Source organism: Elephas maximus, chromosome 3 (genome assembly GCF_024166365.1).
Source record: "Elephas maximus indicus isolate mEleMax1 chromosome 3, mEleMax1 primary haplotype, whole genome shotgun sequence".
Lineage (NCBI taxonomy): Eukaryota > Metazoa > Chordata > Mammalia > Proboscidea > Elephantidae > Elephas > Elephas maximus.
The window spans coordinates 2950453-2974947 of record NC_064821.1 but is presented as its reverse complement, the minus strand read 5'-3'; the positions used below and the strand labels follow the sequence as shown (position 1 = coordinate 2974947).

Here is a 24495-nt window from a genome sequence, read left to right as displayed (position 1 = left end):
TCACTTACTCACTAGGAAATCTCTAGGAACTAATTATAAAATGAGACAACGAAAGTGTTATGCATACTTCACTAATGCTCTCAACCACATATGTGTATTTAGGTAAAATAGATGTAAAACAATCTAAGATGGCCTTGCACCAGCATGCCGTGATAAAATGTAACATAGCTAAACCCCACGCAACCTCCCTAATTTCTCACCTTGAAGAAAAGATGTAACAGGCTAGTCTTTGTTAGACATTAACATCCTTTGGCCGTTACGGTGCAACTCCAAAGAAGAAAATCTTATGTAAACCCTGGACTTGAGACCACACGAGCAAAGATACGATGCAGAACAACTCTTCTAACTTCTCAGAAGACTGAAACCAAATCAGAAACAAAAACTGAGACTGTGCTTGTAGCTGCTGACCTGGACCCCAGCTACAACAGACCTCTGCTGAGCATAACTGTGTTCAAGCCTCCCTCACACCACTCATTAAAAAGCTAAATGCCTGAAATCTAAAGATTAGGACTAACGAATGAACTCATGTTTCATCATCCCCATTCTTTTGTCCTAAATTCATGTCTTGTGGACTTACCTGTGTGCCTCGTGGTATGGCTACTTTGCAATAAACTAAATGAGCTTATCCATTTAAACTTGAGCATCTCTCTTTAAAATAAAGTCCCACAAGAAGTATCTCCCTTATAGAGATAGCTGAGAATTAATTGTTGTGATGGTTAAGATTGTGTGTTGACTCGGCTGGGCCATGATTCTCAGTGTTTTGGCAGTCGTATAATGTTGTGATCATCCCTGTTGAGATTTGATGTGTTCACCGCCATGATGGGATCTGGTGTGAGTCGGTACAGGTGGGGGCAGAGCCTTTGATGATTCACTGCCCTCCTCAGCCTTCATCTCTTCACCCTCCACCACCATGCTCTTCATTCTCTACTTGCCAGGGCTTTGTTTGTTCTGGATCCTGCAGCTGGCTCCTGTTTGTCCCACCTCCAGTTGCTGGGACTGGAGCTAGCAGCTTGCCTGCAGTCTTGCCTGCCAATCTTGGGATCCGTCGATCTTCACAGCCAGTGAGCAACAGCCTTGCTCTCTGGCCTACTGATCCTGGGTTTGTCAGCCCCTGCGGCTCCGTGAATCAGAAGCCTCTTTCCTTATCCACAGACTTGGGACACTGCAGCCTCTACAGCTGCCTGAGCCATTTCCTTGATATAAATCTGTTGTTGTTAGGTGCTGTGGAGTCGGTTCTGACTCACAGTGACACTGTGTACCACAGAATGAAACACTGCCCGGTCCTGAACCATCCTCACAATCGTTATGCTTGAATGCATTGTTGCAGCCACTGTGTCAATCCATCTCATTGAGGGTCTTCCTTTTTTCCACTTACCCTGTATTTTACCAAGCATGATGTTCTTCTCCAGGGACTGATCCCTCCTGACAACATGTCCAAAGTATGCGAGATGAAGTCTTGCTATCCTGTTTCCAAGGAGCATTCTGGTTGCACTTCTTCCAAGACAGATTTGTTCATTCTTTTGGTAGTCCATGGTATATTCAATATTCTTCACCAAAACAATTCAAAAACATCAGTTCTTCCGTAGTTTTCCTTATTCATCGTCCAGCTTCACATGGATATGATGCGATTGAAAATACCATGGTTTGGGTCAGGTGCACCTTAGTCTTCAAGGTGACACCTTTGCTTTTCCACACTTTAAACAGACCCTTAGCAGCAGATTTGCCCAATGCAATGCGTCATTTCATTTCTTGACTGCTGTTTCCATGGGTGATGATTGTGGATCCAAGTAAAATGAAATCCTTGACAACTTCTGTTTATCATGGTGTTGCTTACTGGTCCCGTTGTGAGGATTTTTCTTTTATGTTGAGGTGTAATACATTCTGAAGGCTGTGTTTTTTAATTTTCATCTGTAAGTGCTTCAAGTCCTCTCCACTTTCAGCAAGCAAGGTTGTGTCATCTGCAGAATGAAGACTGTTAGTGAGTCTTTCTCCAATCCTGATGCCCCGTTCTTCATATAGTCCAGCTTCTCTGATTATTTGTTCAGCATACAGATTGAGTGGGTATGATGAAAGGATACACCTCTGATGCACACATTTCCTTACTTTAAACCACACATCATCCCCTTGTTCTGTTCAAACAGCTGCCTGTTGACCTATGGATAGGCTTCTCATGAACAAAATAAAGTGTTCTGAAATTCCCATTCTTTGCACTGTTATTTGTAATTTTTTATGATCCTCATAGCTGAATGCCTTTGCATAGCCAATAAAACACAGGCAAACATCATTTTGGTATTCTCTGCTTTCAGCCAGGATCCATCTGACATCAGCAATGATACCTGGTTCCTCGACCTCTTCTGAATCCGGCCTGAATTTCTGGCAGTTCCCTGTCAAATACTGCTGCAGCCACTTTTTTGAATGATCTCCAGCAAAATTTTGCTTTTGTGTGATACTGATATTGTTTGATAACTTCTGCATTTGGTTGGATCACCTTTCTTGGGAATAGGAATATAGATCTCTTCCAGTTGGTTGCTAGGTAGCTGTCTTCCAAATTTCTTGGCATAGACAAGTGAGCACTTCCAGTGTAGCATCTGTTTGTTGAAACATCTCAGTTGATATCCCATCAATTCCTGAAGCTTTATTTTTCATCAATGCCTTCAGTACAGCTTGGACTTCTTCCTTCAGTACCACTGGTTCCTGACCATATGCTATGTCTTGAAATGGCTGAACGTCGACCAATTCTTTTTGGTATAATGACTGTGTATTCCTTCCATCTTCTTTTGATGCGTCCTGCATGGCTTAACATTTTCCCCATAGAATCCTTCACTATTGCAACTCAAGGCTTGAATTTTTTCTTCAGTTCTTTCCACTTGAGAAACACGGAGCGTGTTCTTCCCTTTTGGTTTTCTATCTCCAGCTCTTTGCACTTGTCATTATAATAGTTTGTCTTCTTGAGCTGCCCTTTGAAATCTTCTGTTTAGTTCCTTTACTTCATCAGGTCTTCCTTTTGCTTTAGCTGCTTGACATTCAAGAGCAAGTTTGAGAGTCTCTTCTGACATACATTTTGGTCTTTTCTTTCTTTCCTTTCTTCATTATGATGTTCTTGATGTCATTAAAAAACTCATCTGGTCTTTGGTCATTAGTGTCAATGTGTCAAATCTATTCTTGAGACGGTCTCTAAATTCAAGTGGGATATATTCAAGATTGTGTTTTGGCTCTTGTGTACTTGTTCTAATTTTCTTCAGTTTCCACTTAAATGCACGTATGAGCAATTGACAATCTGTTCCACAGCTGGCACCTGGCCTTGTTCTGACTGATGATATTGAGCTTTTCTATTGTCTCCTCAGATTTAGCCAATTTGATTCCTGTGTATTTCATCTGGCGAGGTCCACGTGTATAGTTGCTGTTTACATTGTTGAAAAAAGGTATTTGCAATGAAGTCGTTGGTCTTGCAAAATTCTATGATGTGATCTCCAGCATCATTTATATCACCAAGGCCATGTTTTCCAACTACTGATCCTTCTTCATCGTTTCCAATTTTCGCATTCCTGTCTCCAGTAATTACCAATGCATCCTGATTTCACGTTCGAGCAATTTCAGACTGCAGAAGCTGGTAAAAACCTTCGTATTTGCTCTCTTTATATATTTATATGGTACTGGTTTTGCTTCTCTAGAGAACCCAGCCTAAGACAATGGTGTTAATGTTAATTGAGTTAGTTTATGTAAAACACTGCCTCATACATGTTGCTGTTAATTGCAGTCAAGTTGGCTGACTCATGGTGACCTTTTGCATAAGGGAAGAAAGCGTTGGAATTCCTGCAACTTAAGATTCATGGAGTTTGGTATGTTTGAGTCCATCGTTGTGGTCATTTGTTCACATTTCATTGACGGTTCCCCTTGTGTTAACTAACCCACTAACAAACATGATATCCTCCTAACAACTGTTTTTTTTTTTTTTTTATAAAAAACCCTCTCCCACCCTCCCTCCCTCCCCCCCTCGTAACCACAAAAGTATGTGTTCTTCTCAGGTTTACTATTTCTCAAGATCTTATAATAGTGGTCTTATACAATATTTGTCCTTTTGCCTCTGACTCATTTCGCTCAGCATAATGCCTTCCAGGTTCCTCCATGTTATGAAATGTTTCAGAGATTCGTCACTGTTATTTATCGATGCGTAGTATTCCATTGTGTGAATATACCACAATTTATTTACCCATTCATCCGTTGATGGACACCTTGGTTGCTTCCAGCTTTTTGCTATTGTAAACAGAGCTGCAATAAACATGGGTGTGCATATATCTGTTTGTATGAAGGCTCTTGTATCTCTAGGGTATATTCCTAGGAGTGGGATTTCTGGGTTGTATGGTAGTTCTATTTCTAACTGTTTAAGATAATGCCAGATAGATTTCCAAAGTGGTTGTACCATTTTACATTCCCACCAGCAGTGTATGAGAGTTCCAATCTCTCCGCAGCCTCTCCAACATTTATTATTTTGTGTTTTTTGGATTAATGCCAGCCTTGCTGGTGTGCTAACAACTGGTTTTTAATGATGCATAATAACCAATATCTTTCTTCTTAATAAAGGGGAAGATAAAAGCAGTCCTGTGTGGTGAAAAATTACTATAAACAAATAACTTCCTGAAGGGTTGGAATGTCTCTTTAGAGAGGACGCCAGTGCACACTTTATAGCATATCTTAAGGGATGATTCAAGGTGTGGGGCTTAAAAGACCCACCGTGTGGTATCATCACTACCTATACCTGAACTCCAGAAAGGGGACTCAGCTGAAGACTGAGTTCAAACATATGACCAATGATTCAGTCATGTCTACATGACACACTAGACACTGTAGTTCCACTGAACTTCCTGGCTGGTGGTAGACATAGATGCATGGTAGGAGGGAAGGAGCAAGCTATGCTTGAGATGTGAGAACTCCACATTTGACACCCTGCCAAACCTCAGCATGTGTTGCTCTGCTTTAAATGCTGGTCCTGATTTATATCCCGTTTACTATTTTAAAACTCTAAGTAGATCACTTCCTAGGTTCTGCATCATTCTAGCAAATTATTGAACCCAAGGTGGTAGTGGAAACAATCAAATTTTAGCCAGTTGATTGCAAGTCTGGGTAACCCCAGGAGGCCCCCAAATTTTGGCTGCTGTCTACAATCTTGGGCACACTTGGCATGCTAGAGCTGTGCCCTTTCACTTGTTAGAGCAGACATTGCTTTGGCTGGTTAGTCTGAAGAGCTGCATTTTCAGTAGGTTGGTGTCAGAAGACAGAGTTGGTAGGAGAGGCCAACAGGCACAGAGGCAGACACTAAGGTCCTACTGCGAGAGAAAGAGGTTGGGGCACCAAGACCTAAGCTTTGGCATTGCTAGGAGGTGGTTTATCACTGACGGAAAACCAACAAAAGCCACACTTTAACCATAGTACTGGTTATCAATTTATTGCTTCTGCTGCAGTATCCCGTTTTTGTCTCATCTGTGATAATGGAGCTGGACCTTTTCTCTTTGCCTGTCATCAGTGTATGCAGGACAATGAAGGACATTGCAGGAAGAAGGGGCTTTCATTCCTGGTTCCTGTGAGATCACCTGCCAGGCTCCTGGAGAGGGCATCTTTGTCCCTACTTTGCTCTGTGTGGACTGTCCAGTGGAGGATTCCTGCAGCCACAGCATTCTGACACTGCAGGTTTCCTCCAGCTTTCTCTTCGGGCAGGAGTGGCACAGCCTGAGCTCCATACACTCGGACCTGAGGACTAATCCAGGTGATACATCAACATGCTGTCCTCACAAATGCGGGGATGTCTGTCTGGTGAGCTGCCAATCCAAATCCCTCCCCTAAAGCCAGAGGCAAACACATCTGCCTCTCCAAATCCTAGCAGCAACTGGGATTATAGGCTTTTGGTGCAATATAAAACGGCACAGCCCCTTTGAGAAACAGGCTGGAAGTTTCTTATGAAGGTAATCATACATCTATCATGACATAACAATCCCACTCATAGGGATATAGATGAGAAAAATGAAAGCTTTACGTCCACTTAAAACGTTGTGCATGATGCTTATAGCAGTTTTATTTAAAAAGACAAAGAACGAAAAACTGGACATTCAAATATTCTTAACCTGATGAATACACAAACTGTGGAATATCTATACAACATACTACACAGCAATAAAAAGGAATAAACTATCAGAATGTATATATACATCCGTCTGCATGAAAGAATCTCAATTTCATTATACTAAATGACAGGAGACAGAATCTAAAAACTCCATACAGCATGATATGTACATATGTACATGGGCAGGTGCCAGGGATTCATGACTGAAAAATGGCAGCATGATGGAATTCTGTGGAGGAAAAGAGAACTATTTTGTATTTGCATTGTGGTACTGGTTATATGACTTGATACATTTGTGAAAACATACTACTGTCCATTCCAAAAGCAAATTAATACTTTTAAATATAGAAAAACGTAAAAGTAATGAAGGATGACAGCAAACAATTTTCAAGTTAGGCAGAAGCAAATCGAGTACAGAAATCACTTAGTCTTGCCTTTGGGACAGATCGCTACAGGCTAATTTGTCTGTACACACAAATTTTTTTAATAAAACTGCATCATTATGTACATATTTTATATCTGGCCTATCACACATTAAGCTACAATTGCTTCTCCTCCTATGGACTAAATTTTTCTGCAGAAATTCATTTAGTGTCAGTACAACACTGTGACATGTGGCCAGGCATTTATCTAAAAACTCTGTTCCTGTTGGACACTGACACCATTTCCCCTCCCTATTTTTACAATGTAGCACAACTATCAAGGTACACCATTATGGTACCCAAGGATTTCCAAGAAATGATTCTGAAAGGAGAACTGCTGGGTCAACATGAGGCCTATTTGAAGGCTTTTGCTACCTGTGGTCACCATTTCCCCAGCCCTTTACACGAGAAATCAAGGAGGAAGATCCCACTGCACTGTGGGGCAGAGGAGCTCTGTATAAACCTCCAGGCCCTGCAGCAGCTGTGCACCCAGGTGGAGCAGCAGTCACCAGTACAGCCCACTTCAGCAGCTGCAGCCTCAACCCCTGGCCTAGTGCACGCTCCTTGAAACACAAAATTACCAGAAGCAGGACTGTTTTAAAATACAGGTTCTGTGCCTCTGCTGGACAGATGCTCCACTGCATTAGGCCAGGCTGTGGATCTGTGCGGGTCCACCAACTCTATGTATCCCCAGTGGGACCCCTCCTTCAATGAAAATCCCACTTCTCACAGCACCATCTCAGAGGGACACTATTTTGAAAAAATTTTCCATACAGTTTCCTCATTAATAAACTAGGGATCATTATAGTTGTGGAGAATAATTAAGAAAAGCAATGGAAAAAAGTTCAACACTAAACACAGAGTATAATCCAGATTCTTTAAGAAAACACTGCTTCGCATACAAGGAAGGCTAAAACAAAATACCTAAAATAACAAGAGTGGTGAAATTTTAAGTGATTTTTGCTTTTCCTTGTAATTTTCTTTTAAAACCAAATTTTCTACAATGAGAACATACTGCTTTATGTGGAAAAAAATTATAAACAAAAACTAAAAACAGTTGATTTAAAAAAACAACCAAAAAAACCTCACAGTGTGACACCAAGATTTTGTAACAGACACGTTTTCTGTAACGGAACCAAAGTAAAAAAATTTTTTTCTGCACCAAAGTAACATTTTGATTATTCTCCAAAGTCATGCATGACAACTGAAGACGTAGTTTGCTTACAGTTGCAGAGTGTCTCCAGTGTGTAAAGTATCACATAAGCCCGGAGGAAGGATGGACACTGAAGGTTTCCCTTTCTTTTACATTCATAGGATGTGTCATGTGTTATCCACTGTATTATTCCTCATCAGTGTACCTTCTCACGTATTTTCCAATGGCAGAGAGAGAACCGAAGATGTTCCCTCATTCCTTACATTCCTAGGTCTCTCTCCACTGTGAGTTCTTACATGTTGAGTGAGAGATGAGGCCTGGCTAAATGCTTTTCCACATTCCTTACATCTGTAAGGCCACTCTTCACTGTGAGTTCTTATATGGTTGATCAGATGTGAGGACTGGCTAAAGGCTTTCCCGCATTCCTTACACGTGTAAGGCCGGTCTCCACTGTGAGCTCTTATGTGGTTGATGAGGTTTGAGAAACGGCTAAAGGCTTTCCCACATTCCTTACATTCATAAGGGCGCTCTCCATTGTGAGCTCTTATATGGTTGGTCAGGTTTGAGTAGCGGCTGAACGCTTTCCCACATTCCTTACATTCATAAGGCCTCTCTCCTCTGTGAGTTCTTACATGGTTGATCAGGTGTGAGGACTGACTAAAGGCTTTCCCACATTCCTTACATTCATAAGGTCTCTCTCCACTGTGAATTCTCATATGGTTGATTAGGTGTGAGGACTGCCGAAAGGCTTTTCCACATTCTTTACATTTATAGGGCCTCTCTCCACTATGAGTTCTTAAATGTGTAGTGAGGCTTGAAGAATCAGAAAAAGATTTCCCACATTCCTTACAATCATAAGGCTGCTCTCCACTGTGAGTTCTTATGTGATTCATTAGGTTTGAGGCTCGCCTAAAGGCTTTCCCACATTCCTTACATTCGTAAGGCCTCTCTCCAGTGTGAGTTCTTATATGTGTAGTGAGGTGTGAGGACCACCTAAATGCTTTCCCACATTCCTTACATTCATAAGGCCTCTCTCCACTGTGAGTTCTTATATGGTTGATTAGGTGTGAGGACTGGCTACAGGCTTTCCCACACTCCTTACATTTATAAGGCCTCTCCCCACTGTGAGTTCTTATATGTCTAGTGAGGGATGAAGCACAACTAAAGGCTTTCCCACATTCCTTACATTCATGAGGCCGCTCTCCACTGTGAGTCCTTATATGGCTAGTCAGCTTTGAGGACTTACTAAATGCTTTCCCACATTCCTTACATTCATAAGGCCTCACTCCACTGTGAATATATTTACTGAGGGATGAGGAAGAACTAAAGGTGTTTCCATATTCCTTACCATCATAAGGATGCTTTTCACTTTGCATTTTTTTATTTTCAATGAGAGCTGAGAACTGACCAAAGTCTTTCCCAAATTCCTTACATTCATGAGGCCTCTCTCTACCTTGACTTCGTATATGTGCAATGAGGGATGAGGAACAACTACAGGTCATGCCGCATTCCTTACGTTTATCAATTTTCTGTCCAGTAAGAGTTGTCACTTGAGTGTCTAGGGAAGGGGAACAACTGCAGGCCACTCCACACTCCTTACACTCACAGGCATGGCTTCCAGCGTGAGATGTGACATGATGTTTAAACGAGGAAGGATTCGTGAGAGCTTTTCCACATTGACGGTGTTCAGAAGGATTTTCTCTAGCAGGAATTCTTTTGAGACTGATAAGGTATGGAATCTTGCTGAAAGGTTTTCCACACTGATTACCTTCTTTCCCTTCTTTACTTTCATGGAGGCACTCATTTGTATGACTTCTGTCAAAAACAGGCAGCATGCTGTTAGAATTCAGTTTATCACTTCATGTACAGTACACAGAAAATGTGTGTGTTTACTGCCCTGAGTTATCTCATGTTGAACAGGCTGAATCGTCTCATAGAGGTCAAGTCCATTACTGTCAGTATTTCTAAATAATGGGGCTTTCTGGTAAATGTACACAAGTGAAATGTTTCCAATACTCAAGATCTCATTCACATTTATGAAAATACAGTATTGTGAAAATTATGTGAACACACAATTTTAGAGCTAGTTTTATACACACAAACATACAGCATAAATGTCCTGTAACTTAAGACTCTCTCTTCAAGTACTACTCACACTAATATGAATGATACTCACCTCACGTAACTCCCCTGGTTGTTGTGCTGCTCTTCAGTGCCATGGAATTCACAGATGTCTCCTAAAATGCAGTACCAGGAGTTATTTTTTATGAATCGCTTTACTGAATGTTCACTGGACACCATTTGTCCTTTACTAACCTGTTGAGAAACTGACCCAATAATTTTAAGTGGAGTATCACAACATGAAACAGAATGGTAAGGAACTTTTATGAGGAAAAAGGCACCTGTGAACGCAGAAAGACTTTGAGGCACTTGGATCTTCCAGGACTTGGCAATGGTCAGAAAAGGTATGCAATTTACTAAAAAATAATTGCTTGATGATTGAAAGTGACAGCATTATAAATATGGTGTAATTAGAAAACATACTAGAAACGGCCTGCAAACTATGCATGTGCACATAGGTAATGTTAAAAAAAAAACAAGGAAGATCTGTTCCATTAACACAGAAGTTATGAGAAGACTGAGGGAAACTAAAAAAAAAAAAAAAAAAAAAAAAAAAAGCTCAGGTACATGTGGAAGTTTAGCCTCCTCAAACCGGGAGAGTTTTTCACGTTGATTTATTCAAGGGTTCATCGTCCAAAGGATCCTTGCTTCCCTCGTGCTTCCTGACACTGTGGCACCTCATTCTCCTTAGACCTCTCCTTGGGAGAATAAATGGATGTGACTGATACGGTGTTCACGGGGAATGGCAGATTATGAGGGAAGACAGTGGACGACACCATTTCCCTGACATTGGACCAATACTTTGGGCTCCAGAGTCTCTATAGATGAACTGGTATGACTTTATTTTTAGCAAAACATCATCTTAAATTTGTAAAAAATTCAGTAAAACTCTGAGGTACCAATCCGCAAATCTAAGTCCAAAGTGATCCCTGAAGCCACTGTGCACCATTACAACACTTAAAAGACTGTCAAGGCTTATATTCAGAAAAGAAATACAAAGTCAGTTTAACAGGTAGACTTTCATTTTCAGGGGAAAGACTCTACAAACTAAGCTCCATTACAGCAGTGAATGTTCACCATGTGTTCCAATATATTCTCATTCTCAACTCCAACCGTGAAACATCAGCAATGAGTAAAATATATTCATTCATTATAGAAAAAAAAAAATTTTAAGAAAATTGACGTCCTCCTTACCAACTGAGACCAGGTTCCTGAAGGTTTCCATCATCACGTCTCTGTAGAGTCTCCTCTGAGCAAAATCCAATAAAGCAAACTCCTCCTGGGTAAAGTCCACGGCCACATCCTCAAACACCACTGAGTCCTAAAACATCCCACATATTCTGGATCAGCAAGGTATCATCTTTCTCAATGTGTGTGAAGACTCGAGTGAGGTTATCAGTGCAGGAAATGAAGAATTCATGGAAAGGTCACAGAAGCTTCTACGTTCTACTCTAGAGTTTGCCCATCAGCCTCTTCCTTTTGCAGTCTACATTTACATCCTGACTCTTACCATTCTATCTCATAGGTTTAACAATAATTCTAACACATGGAACTTCTCTCTCCATAGTTTGACACTCCAATTCCCATCTCATTCCTTGGTATATTTATGTTCCAGAACAGCCAGAACACAGACAAGGGAAATTCTCTACAAATGAAAGACCTATTTCCACAATTTCACCTTCTTCCATAAGACCTGGCAGAATACTCAACAAAACATGAAGCAAGATGAAATATTAGTAACTAGGAATCAGTGACTGCTAGTTCTTCCTTGTGTCCCTCACCAGGCATAATAGGTCTAGAGGTCCACACAAAAAGGCAACCTAGGTCAACAGTAGGTGAGAAGACCACCTGCCGAAAAAATGGATAATCTAAGAATTATAAATTTTTATATGTCTATTACCACTTTTTCAATAACTCCACAGTTGCACTGTCATTCTGACTCTGTGGAAAGAGACAAGAGAACTAGAAAGTTAGCAGACCTCAGGTGAGAGACAGAACATGACAATCTAGATGTCCACACAATTCTCAAATTTTTGAGCCAACTATTAGTGACCATATCACTGAACAAACGTATCCCCTATTTCTGCCAAGGCCATAATAGCGTGCCCTCTTGTTCACTATGATGAATAGGTTAAGATTCCCATTGTGTAAGTAAGTTAAGCGCAGAGAGTTTAGCAGTTAATTTGCCCAAGAATCCTAAGAAACTTACACTCCGGCCCTGTGGAGGTTCTACTTCAATTTTTTTTCACCTCAGAAGCTCCTAAAAGGCATATGAGCATATGACTGCATGAACCCTCATGTCTGGAACTGTAGGGCCTACTGGAACATGTCTGGGCTGTAGGGCCCACTAAGGATTAGACCTGACTGGCTTCCACATCAGTAAGGAGACAAAAGACTACCATATCACACTTCTGATGCTGAAATGGGACTGAACATCAGAGCAGCTGCAGGATAGCTATGTTTCTCTTGTCAGGGCAGGGGTGAGTTGCCTAGGTCATCTCCAGTTATTTTTGGTATGATGGTGTCAAAACAAACTTCCATCCCCAAGCAAAATTCAAAAGTCTCCTCCATTGCAGGGAGCCAGGTTATGTTGCTCAAAGTCATCAAAAATTGTAATACACATTACTACAATATTTTTAATGATAAAATGTTGCATTGATTGAGCAACTACAATATGGGAAAGGTTTTAGAAAAACTATTACACACCAGCTACAATGATTCTATTAAACACACATTATTTGAAATAGGTTCACAGTTACTTCAGGAAACTTAAGAGATAATTGATTGTGTGCTCAGTGTTGCCCAATTAGAATGCAGATGAGCCAGAAGTCTAAATTCCTCACAACTCCATTTCTGTTCATATGCATACACTTGTGTTATTATCCTGGCTGTTATTCTGCAGTAACAACATAAATGATCTAGAGCCTGACTGGGTACTATGGCAAGGACAGAAAGGAAACACTCTACTCAATTCAGACAACCTTGAGATCTTCCTCCCAGGAAAGATCTGTGTTCTCAGGCAAAACACTTGCCTTAAGGTCCTTATCTCCAGCTCCTTCATTTAATAAAAAAATGATTTAGGTAAAATTTACACAGAGCCTACTTCATATCTGGGCACAGCAGATACAGCAATGAAGAAAAGAGAAATATTCAAATGCTCATAGAGACAAGGGCGGGGCCAAGATGGCTGACTAGGTAGAAGCTACCTTGGATCCCTCTTGCAACAAAGACTCGGAAAAACAAGTGAATCGATCACATACATGACAATCTCCGAACCCTGCCCATCAAACACAGATCTAAAGAGTTGACCTGAGTGACAAAGACAGAGAACGAATAACCACGGGGAAGCAGCGACTGTTTTTGGAGCCTGGAGCCAGCGTCCCAGTCAGGAAACCTTGGCGCCGGGCTTTAGACTGGGCACAGGAGAGCTGAGCACGGCATCCTGAGACGGCGCAAACACGGGACGCAACCCTAGCCCCCGGAAGTGACCTCGGGGGAAGCCCAGCCAGTGCACGCAGGCAGCGTAGTGACGCGGCTGACAGGAGGAAAAGCCACCAGGAGGCGGCGACTGGTTTTGGAGCCTGGAGTGCGGCGTCCCAGCCGGGGAACCTTGGCACTGGGCTTTGGACTGGGAGCGGAGGAACTGATCACGGCTTCTGAGACAGCACAAGCACGGGACGCGGGCCTGACCCTCGGGGGCAAATCTCGACCCAGCCAATGCACACAGGCTACACACCCCTCGGGAATCTCAGATAAAACAGTCATCACCAAACAAGATAAGTAACTTTGTTTATATTCCGGGGTGCTACTCTCTCCTATTTATCTGATCTCTCCCCCTCCTTCCCAGGAGGCTTCATTAACATTCGAATTTCCTGAGCCAGAGAGTGAAGTGCGCTGTGGTTTTTCTTTTCTTTTTTGGTCTTTTCCTAACCCATTCTCCTGGCCTGAGAGAAGCAGCTACAAAAAACCCAGGGACCAAAAATCCTTCCCTAATTGGACTAAAAATACAGAACCAGCTCCAGCCAAACATATGTGATCCACAGTCTTGGGCTTTTATCCCTACAGGGAACAAGGTGGCTATTATAATGCAAAGGCAATTCTGATAGGGATCGGACTATAATTGTTCTAGCGGATTACTGGAAAGACAAGTTTCCCAGGTCTGATACCTCTGCGTATTCAACAGAGCCCTCACTGATCCACAACAGGGAACTGGGGGCTGAAGCTCCCCCCAGGCCACCTAGCCTCCTGCCTTAGGGGTCTAAGGTACAGCTGCAGAGCCCACTCACCAAAGTGCTTTAGGAATAGAGACACACCTACCTCACTGGCACTTGGGGGAAGCCTGTCAGCATCCTGCCCCCCCCGGAGTGTGAACCCCTGCTGCTACTAGAATCTGGTGCACACAACTATCACCACTACTTCTCTAGGTGGATAGGTGACAGTCTGCACCACACACTTGATGACCCAAAATCAGATCCTACTCAAGAACAGTGAAAGGACTCTTAGGCTTATATATCTGGTAACAGCCCAAACCAGCCGGTAATAGGACATAAGTGATTCAAGGGCTACAACAATCCAGACAGTGCAATCTAGTAGCCCATCTACATATATTGAAAGAAAACAAAACAAGATAAGACTCAGTGAGCAAATATAGAATAAATCAAATGCTCATAGATCATAAAGTCTATGGATGTGGACAGTAAATAAACAATATAGATTTCAGATGTTCATCAACTTCAACAAGTCCCAATGTACAAGACACAAGATCCAAAGGGGTCCAATGATCTGCAAGCCCAGAAGAGGGCAGAAACACTGCTCATTCCTTGAAAAGAAGAAAAGCTCACCAGCAATAGGCTAAAACATAAATTGGGACTCTGGAAAATTAAAAGCATCATAAACAAAAAGTATAGAGAAACATGAAAATAAACACATATTAAGGATAGAAAAAAACCAAAGACTCTACATTTATAGACTGGCAAGGAGCTTGGAAGTTATTATTCCTGTCCTCAGTATGAGAAAAAATCTTGAACAAATTGAAAATGAACAACTCTTCTCAGATCCAACAGAGAATTGAAGTCATAGGGCAAAATGCTTCCCTCAAAATTAGAGACACAGACAGGCAAATACAGAGAATGACACTCTACAAAAGAAAAAGCCCTGGAGGAGAAGCTGCTGCCAAAGCCAGTACTGGGGGAGAAAAACTTAAACTGAATTGACTAACAGCACGAGACTCACTCTAGATCCGCTTCACAGTTAAAAAATACTAGCATGCCCAGTCACAGGGAAGCCCCCCCCCCCCCCACATTCCCAAGTTTTAGTTCCAGGAGCCCTAGCAGATTCTTATCGTGATGACTGAGAAAAAAAAAAAAAATCCCTCGTGCTTCCAACAGGGAGAGGGAAAAGGAGCCATTTTGAAATACACCCAAAACATTCTGTTCTCCTTAAGAAGGCTTGCCCTCAAAGGATATTATTTCGCCAGAGCTTTAACCAACTGGGGGTTTTAAAAAGGGTCAAAATGATCTGGGGTGTTAGTCATCTAGTACCTCTGCAACAGAAATACCACACGTGGATGGCTTTAACAAAGAGAAATTTATTCTCTCGCCACAAATCCAAATTCAGGGCATCAGCTCCAAGGGAAGACTTTCTCTGTCAGCTCTGAGGGAAGGTCCTTGCCATCAATCTTCCCTTGGTTGAGGAGCTTCTCAGGCACAGGGACCCTGGGTCCAAAGGATGCACTCTGCTCCCGGTGCTGTTTTTGTGGCGATATGAGGTCCCCCATCTCTCTGCTTGTTCCTCTCCTTTATATCTCAAAAGAGATCAGCTTAAGATGCTATCTAATCTTGTAGATCTCATCAATGTAACTGCCACTAATCCATCTCATTAACTTCATAGTACAGGATTTATAACACTTAGGGAAATCACATCAGATGACAAAATGGGAGACAATCATACAACACTGGGAATCATGACATAGCCAAGTTAAGTTATTTTTGGTGGATACAATTCAACCCACGACATGGGGATAAGGAAAGACTCAACTGCAATTCCATCTAGGATTTCTGTCTCATCTAAGGGAAGAAGAGGAGAGCTGTGAAGCTGTTGTGAAGGCGCCAAGTGAGAAGATCAGGCTCACTAAAAGACTGAAACCCAATCCTAGGAGTACTGAATGCTTCCTCTCTCCCCACACGTATACCACCATATCAATAGGGATCCTGTAATAATAAAAGGGGATTAAAACTGAAACAAATTTAGTTTCAAGATCTTATTTAAGAAGTCTCTGGCAAAACCCAAAGACAAGAAGGGAGAAAAAAAAAAAAAAAACCCAGCTGAAATTTTAACCCCTCACACCCACAGCTACAAGAAACACAGCCTACTTCTGGCCACATAAACATAAAACATCACACTAAAGGCCAATTAACTAGACTCTTTTACTAAAAACATTATAACCATCCTAGTGGCCATCTTTCAACAAAAAATTAAAAGGTAAACTAAAAGACAAAAAGCACAGATTAAATAAGCAAAGTAAGTATCAGAAACAGACTTAAATATGACAGGGAATTTGGAATTATCAGAGTGGGCATGTAAAACAACTATTATTCATAAGATAAGGCCTCCTCCAGCAGAAAAAGTAGACTACATTCAAGAACAGATGGATAATAAAAGAGAAAGTCTAACAAAAATCAAAAACAACATCACAGAAATGAAAAATGTAATTAATGGAATCAGCAATAGATTGGACACAGTCAAGGAAAGAATCAGTGAGCTAAAAATAAGTCAACAGAAACATCCAAAACAGAAATGCAAAGGGAAGAAAAAAAGGGAACAGAATATCCAAGAACTCTAAAACAGAAGTTGTCACATATGGTGATAAAAATACCAAAAGGAGAAGAGAAAATGAAGAGAAACAATAATATTTAAATTAACGATGGCTGATAATTTTACAAAATTAACGACAGAAATCAAACCACAGATCCAGAAGTTGAAATAACACCAATCAGGATAAATACAAAATATCTATACCTTAAACTGCAGACTACCAAGAAAATCATGAAAGAAACCAGAACGAAAATACGGTAGTCCCCCCTATATGCAGTTTCCCGTTCCGTGGTTTCAGTTACCTGCAGTCAACCACAGTCCCAGCCTTGGCTGGAGCCACTGCTCTGCTGCACACACCTATCTGCTGGGGGGCTGCCGGGATCCAGCTCCCCAGAGTTCTCAGACCTTTACTCCTAGTCTTCCTTTTCTGGGGATGGGTTGGCTTGGCCAATCTCTGCACACAGAATGGAACGTGTTGTCTGGGGATGGACCATGGTGTGGAACTGGGTACAGTGGGCAGGGCCAGGGACTTGGGGAGAAGGTGGAGGTGCAGGTGGGGCAGTGCTGCAGGGCAGGGGTCTCAGGTCTGGGAGGTGAAGCTGTTGGGTGGGTTCTTGGGGCCAAAGTGTGGGAGGCACAGGAGGGGTGGGGTGAGGCTGAGCTGAGGGGCAAAGACATCACATGTGTATATATACCTCACTGCTGTCAAGTCAATTCCAACTCATAGTGACCCTATAGGACAGAGTAGAACTGCCCCATAGTTTCCAAGGAGCACCTGGTGGATTTGAACTGCCGACCTTTCGGTTAGCAACCACAGCACTCAATGACTATACCACCAGGGTTTCCATGTGTATATATAGGGCTCGGTATCATCCACAGTTTCAGGAATCCATGGGGATCTTGCAACGTATCCCCCACAGTTAAGACGGGGCTACAGTAAACCTTACCTATTGTTATGGATTCCCCCCAAAATGTGTCAACTTGGTTAGTCCGTGATTCCCAGTATTGTATGACTGTCCACCACTTTGTCATTTGATGTGATTCTCCTGTATGTTGTAAATCCTACCTCTACGATGTTAATGAGGTGGGATTAGCAGAAGTTATGTTAATGAGGCAGAACTCAATCTGCAAGATTGTGTCTTAAACCAATCTCTTTTGAGATACAAAAGAAAGAAATGAGCGGAGAGACATGGGGACCTCATAACACTAAGAAACAGCCAGGAGAATAGCACCCTCTTTGGACCAGCGTTACCTGTGCTGAGAAGCTCCTCTACTAGGGAAGACTGATGACAAGGACCTTCCCCTAGAGCTGTCAGGGACAGAAAGCCTTCCCCCGGAGCTGGCACCCTGTATTTGGACTTCTAACCTACTAGGCTGAGAGAATAAATTTCTATTCGATAAAGCTATACACTTATGGTATTTCTGTGATAGCAGCACCAGATAACTAAGCACCTATACAGGAAAAATATTAAGAAGTACAGCAAACTTGTCTTCAGAAGCCATGCTATCATGAAGAGTGACATGAAATACTGGTGAGCATTACATGGAAAAACACACCAAATTAGAACTCTGTGGCCAGCAAATTATCCTCTACAAATGAAGGAAAAACATGGCTGTTTTCAGACAAGTGAATTTGAGGGAATTTGTTGAGAGTATACCTGTCTCACAAGAAATGTTACTGGAAGTTCTTCATAGGTGCTTTTGTATGTACAAAAACAAAGGAAGAGCATTAGAGAAGGAAGAAATGAAAGTAAAATAAAATCTTTTATCTTTCTTGTTTGTAATTCATCTAACAGATAACATTTTATTAAAAATAATCACAGTCACAATGGCTATGGCGATCATATCTTATGGACAAGTGAAATGAAGTTTGGCAATTCTACAAAGGATAACAGAAAGGAATTGGAAATACTGATATAAGGTACTTTCATTACCTGTGAAGTGGCACAGAATAATTTCGAAGTGGACTTGGGTTAGCTATAAATTACGTGTAATGTAAACTCTAGGGCAACAACTAAAATAAAATTTAAAAAATAATATATATAATTAATTATGGAGAGAACGGAATCACATAAAATGATCTTTAAAATAAGACAGAAAACAGTAGCATAAAAAAAGAAACAAGGGGCAACAAGTAGCAAATAGTAACAAACAAGGCAGAGAGAAATACAGCTATGTTGACAATTTGTCTAAATAAAACAACTGAAAAAACAAAAAAGATCTGGTCTATAAGAAACCCACTTTATATACAAACACAACAATATCAAAAAATAAAGAGATGAGAGAAAAGGGACACACGTTAGCAAGATGCTGACACGAACAGCTCCATGTTCTATCCCCCAGGAAAAACTTGCTCCCCGCCCCCAAAACAAACAAACGAACTTTGCAGAATTAACTTCGTGAGAACTTTAGGAAATGTTAACATAACCATACCAAGTAGAGAGCCCTGGTGGCGCACTGGTTAAGAGCGCAGCTGCTAGGTAAAAGGTCAGCAGTCTGAATCCACCAGCCACTCCTGGGAAACCCTATGGGGCAGTTCTACTCCGTCATATAGAGTTGCCATGAGTTGGAACTGACTCGATGGCAGCAGGTTTGGTTTTGGTTTTTATACCAAGTAAAGAGATCGAGTAAATAATCAACAATATCCCAAGAATGAAGTCACCACACCTGATGGTTTCACTGCTAAATTCTATCAAACATTTAGAGAAGTCACAGCAGCCCATCTCAAACGCCTCCAAAATTAGAAGGTGAGGGAACACTTCCTCATTTTATCAAGTGAATATTACTCTGGTACAAAAGGAAGACACAGACATGGCCAGAAAAGAAAATGACAATGTATCCGGTGAAGACAGGCACAAAAATCCTCGACAAAATACTGTTATTTTTAGGCGCTGTTGAGTTGGTGCTGACTCATAGCATCCCTGTGCACAACAGAACGAAACACTGCCCTGTCCTGCACCATCCTCACAAACGTTGCTATGCCTGAGCCCATTGTTGCAGCCACTGTGGCAATCCATCCTGTTGAGGGTCTTCCTCTTTCTCACAGACCCTCTACTTTACCAAGCATGATGTCCTTCTCCAGGGACCGATCCCTCCTGATAACATGTCCAAAGTGTGTGAGATGCAGTCTTGCCATCCTTGCTTCCAAGGAGCATTCTGGTTGTACCTCTTCCAAGACAGACTTGTTTGTTCTTTTGGCAAAACCAAACCAAACCAAACCCAGTGCCGTCGAGTCAATTCCAACTCATTGCGACGCTACAGGACAGAGTAGAACTGCCCCATAGAGTTTCCAAGGAGCGCCTGGTGGATTCGAACTGCTGACCCTTTGGTTAGCAGCCGTAGCACTTAACCACTACGTCACCAGGGTTTCTTTTGGCAGCCCGTGGTATAGTCAGTATTCTTCACCAGCACCACAACTCAAAGGCATCAATTCTTCTTTGGTCTTCCTTATTCATTGTCCAGCTTTTGCATGTGTAATAGGCAATTGAAAATACCACTGCTTGGGTCAGGCGCACCTTAGACTTCAAGGTGACATCCTTGCTTTTCAACACTTTAAAAGAGATACCACATTTCTGGAGGGAGTACAGAGATTACCGCCACCACCAAAGACATGAATGATGCAGAAGTGGTAATTTCCCCAACATTCCCATTCTACTTGATTCTTCGGTTTGTGCAAAAAACGGGTGGATCTTGGAGAATGACAGCGGGTTATCAAAAACTTAGCCAGGTGGTGACTCTAACTGCAGCTGCTGTTCCAGGTGTAGTTTCATTGCTTGAGCAAACTAACACATGTCCTGGTACCTGGTATACAGTTCTTGATCTGGCTAATGCCTGTTTCTCCATACCCGTTTCAAAGAACCACCAAAGCAGTTTACCCTCAACCTGCAAGGCCAGCAATACATCTTCACTGTCCTACCTCAGCGGTATATCAACTCTCCAGCCTTATGTCATAACTGAGTCTGTAGGGACCCTGAATGCCCATCCCTTGTCACACTGATCCATTACACTGATGACACGCTGACGACCTAGAAAGGAAGAAGTCAATGATGCTGGACTAATTGGTAAAAGACATTTGTGTGCTAGAATGTGGGCAATTAATTCCACAGCAACTCAGGGGCCTTCAATCTCAGTGAAATTTCGAGGGGTCCAGTCATGTGGGGCATGTCGAGATATTCCTTCTGAAGTGAAAGATAAGTTATTGCATCTGGCCCTTCTCACAACGAGAAAGGAGGCACAATGCTTGGTAGGTCTCTTTGGATTTGGAAGCAGCATATACCCAATTTATCAAATGACTCAAAAAGTTTTGAGTTGGATCCAGAACAAGGCTCTGCCACAGGTTCAGGCCACTGTGCAAGGTTCTTGATGTGGCAGTGGCAGATAGAGATGCTGTGTGGAGTCTCTGGCAGGCCCCTATTGGTGTATCACAGCACAGACCCTTAAGGTTTTGGAGAAAAGCCCTCCCATTCTCTGCAGACAACTACTGTCCCTTTTGAGAAACAGCTTTAGAGTTGTTACTGGGCCTTAGTAGAGACTGAACACTTAACTATGGGTCACCAAGCCATCATGCTGCTTGAGCTACCCGTCATGAACTGGGAGTTGTCTGACCCACAGAGTCATAGAGTTGGATGTGCACAGCAGGACTCCATCATTAAAGAAGAGGTATGTATGAGGTTGGGCCTGAGCAGTACTTGAATGAACAAGTTGGTTGCATGAGAAAGTGGCCTAATGCCCATGGTCTCCACTCCTGTCACATTACCTGCCCTATTCCATACTGTACTACGGCCTCACGGGGAGGGTCTAACGATCAACTGACTGAGGAAGAGAATAGTCGTGCATGGTTTACAGATGGTTCTGTGTGATATGCAGGCACCACTTGAAAGTGGACAGCAGCAGCACTGCAACCCTTCCTGGGACCTCCCTGAAGGACAGTACCCAGACGAAGGACAGTAGTGAATGGAAATCCTTGCAATGGGCAGAACTTCAAGCAGTGCACCTGGCTGTTCCCTTTGCCTGAAGGGAGAAATGGCCAGGTGTACAACTGTATACTGATTCACGGGCTGTAGCCAATGATCTAGCAGGATAATAGCGTCTTGAAAGGAACATGATTGGAAAATTGGTGACGAGGAGGTAGGGGGTAGAGGTATTTATTTGGACAGACCTCTCTGAATGGGCCAAAGAAGCGAAGACATTTGTGTCTCATGTGAGTGCTCACTTTGGTGACACTGGCAGAGGATGATTTCAAGTGGATACGACGATGCATTCTATGGAGACAAGTCATCCCCTTTTCCCAGTCACTCCCATCATTGCCCAATGGACTCATGAACAAATTGGCCACGGCAGCAGGGATGGAGGTTTCACATGGGCACAGAAAACGAACCTCCATTCACCAAGGCACACTTGGCTACAGCCACTGCGAGTGCCCAATCTGTCAGCACCAGAAACCAACAGAGTCCCTGGTATGACACCAGGCGTAATCAGCCAGCAACCTGGTGGCAGGTTGACTACATTGGACTGCTTTCCATCACGGAAAGGGCATTGTTTTCTTCTTCCTGAATAGAAACTTACTTTGTATATGGATTTGCCTTCCCTGCATGTAATGCTTCTGCCAAAACTACCATCCATGGACTCACAGAATGCCTTATCCACCATCACGGTGTCCCACACAGTATCGCCTAGGTTCAAGGGACTCACTTCACAGGAAATAAAGTGCAGGAATGGGTTCACACTCATGGAATTCACTGGTCTTACCATGTTTCCCACTATTCTGAAGCAGCTGGCTTGACAGAATGATGAAGTGGCCTTCTAAGGACACAACTACGGTGCCATTTAGGTGGCAATACCTAACAGGCTGGGGAAATATTCTCCTGGAAGCTGTGTAAGCTTTAAACCAGTGTACAATATATGGTGGTGTTTCTCCCACAGCCAGGAACTAAGGGATGGAAATGGGACTGGCACCACTCACTATTACCCCTAGTGACCCACTCAAAGTATTTGCTTCCTGTCCCCGTGACCCTATGCTCTGCAGGTCTAGAGGTCTTAGTTCCAAAGGGAGGAATGCTCCCACCTGAAGACATAAGACTGATTCCACTGAACTGGAAATTAAGAATGTCACCCAGCCGCTTTGGGCTCCTCATGCCTCTGGACCAACAGGCAAAGGAGGAACTTATCATAGTGGCTGGTGTGATTGATCCTGATTACTAAGGGGCAATCAGACTGCTTTTACATAATAGAGGTAAAGGAGATTATGCACGGAATACAGGAGATTCCTTAAGGCATCTCTTAGTACTATCATGCCCTGTGACTATAGCCAATGGAAAACTACAGCAACCCAATTCTGACATGACTACTGATGGCTCAGGCCCTTCAGGAATTAAGGTTTGGGTTACCCCACGAGGCAAACAACCACGACCAGCTGAGATGCTTGCTGAAGGTAAAGGAAATGAATGGGTGGTGGAAGAAGGCACTTCTATATAGCAGCTACAATCACATAACCAGTTGCAGAAATGAGGACTCTTTTATGAATATTTCTTCCTTCTATGTGTGCATCAAATATTTTGTTTCATCACTTAAAAAATGTGAGCTGTAAATTGGGCTAGTGTGTTTTCAGTTGTACATGTTTATTGTACCATGTTACGTACAAGCATGACTGTTATTGTCTTTATCTAGAAATTATGTATGGTTTAAGAAGATATGTACAGGTGCTGAATTTTCAAGGGGTAGACTGTGATGGTTAAGATTATATGTCAACTTGGCTGAGCCATGATTCTCGGTGGTTTGGCAGTTATGATACAGTTTGACAGTTACGTAACGATGTAATTAACTCCATGAAAAGATCTGCTATGAGCAGCCGATCAGCTGCAAGGGAGTTTCTGTGGGGGTGCAGCCTGCCTATAGTATATAAATGGATGTTCTAGCAAGGCTCTCACTTTGAGTTTTGAGCTTGTAGCTCTCTCTGTATATAAATACGCTTCACTGGTTTTGCTTCACTAGGGAACCCAGCTTAAGGCAGACAGCTATTATAACAAAAACAAACAACAAATAGCAAGTGGTTTGGAGAATGTGGAGAATAAAGAACCCTCGTCCACTGCTAGTGGGAATGTAAAATGGTGCATATGGTGTTGGAAACAATTCGGTAATTCCTGAAGAAGTTAAACAGAATTACCATTTACCCAAGGTTGTGAAGCAAAGTCTCTGACTTTAATGACTAAGGACAAGACTCTAACTGAAAGGCTGACAGATTAAACCTACCTAGAGGCACCTTGGAGGACAAGCTTGGTGATCTACTTTTCAAAGGTAATTGTCATTGAAAACCCCATGGAGTGTAGTTCTACTCTGAACGCATACATGGTCAACATAAATCAGAATTGACTTGATGGCAACTGGTTTAACTATTTAGGAATGTGAAGGAGTTATCCAAATGGATAACTGATAAATGTATATTCTACAAAAAGAGAACCTACCAAAAGGTTGAAGTGTGCCTTGGCCAAAGTTTCTCAAACACCAGCTGACTGGAGCACCGTGAGATATGGGAGAGAAACAGTAGAAGTCGGAAAGGTGGCTGGGGTAGGCGGACATATGTTCTAGGACACTTTATGGCCACTGCAAAGACTTGGGCTTTTGAGTGAAATGCAGAGCAATTTCAGAGTTTTGAGTAGAAGAGGAAACTGATCTGATGCCTCTTTAAAAAAAGACCTTTGTGTAGCAGTAAATGTAGAAGCTGGCAAATCTGTTAGAAGGGTATGGTCACATCATAAGAAATGTTGAGACTAGAGTGGTGGTAATAAAAGTGAGCGTGCAAGGGATGCTCATAAGGTAGAGGCAACAAAAGTTCCTTCAGGACTGAAGGTTGTTGGAAAAGGTGGCATGGACAA

The 24495-nt window shown here is 42.3% G+C and overlaps 2 protein-coding genes across 2 annotated transcripts in view; both read right to left on the bottom strand.

Moving 5' to 3' along the window:
- The window catches only part of SF3A2 (splicing factor 3a subunit 2), a 113307-nt gene that overhangs the window by 53921 nt on the left and 34891 nt on the right, over nt 1-24495 (bottom strand). The gene's annotated exons all lie outside the window — the stretch shown is intronic.
- LOC126071872 (zinc finger protein 420-like) overlaps nt 4420-24495 on the bottom strand; it is a 33263-nt gene continuing 13187 nt past the window's right edge. Inside the window, exons 2-4 of the mRNA XM_049876270.1 lie at nt 11006-11132; nt 9867-9927; nt 4420-9505 (exon numbers count right to left, since the gene is read on the bottom strand). Of these exons, the coding sequence (XP_049732227.1) occupies nt 7900-9505; nt 9867-9927; nt 11006-11132 (1794 nt within the window). The 3' untranslated portion in view covers nt 4420-7899. The remainder of the gene's footprint in view (nt 9506-9866; nt 9928-11005; nt 11133-24495) is intronic.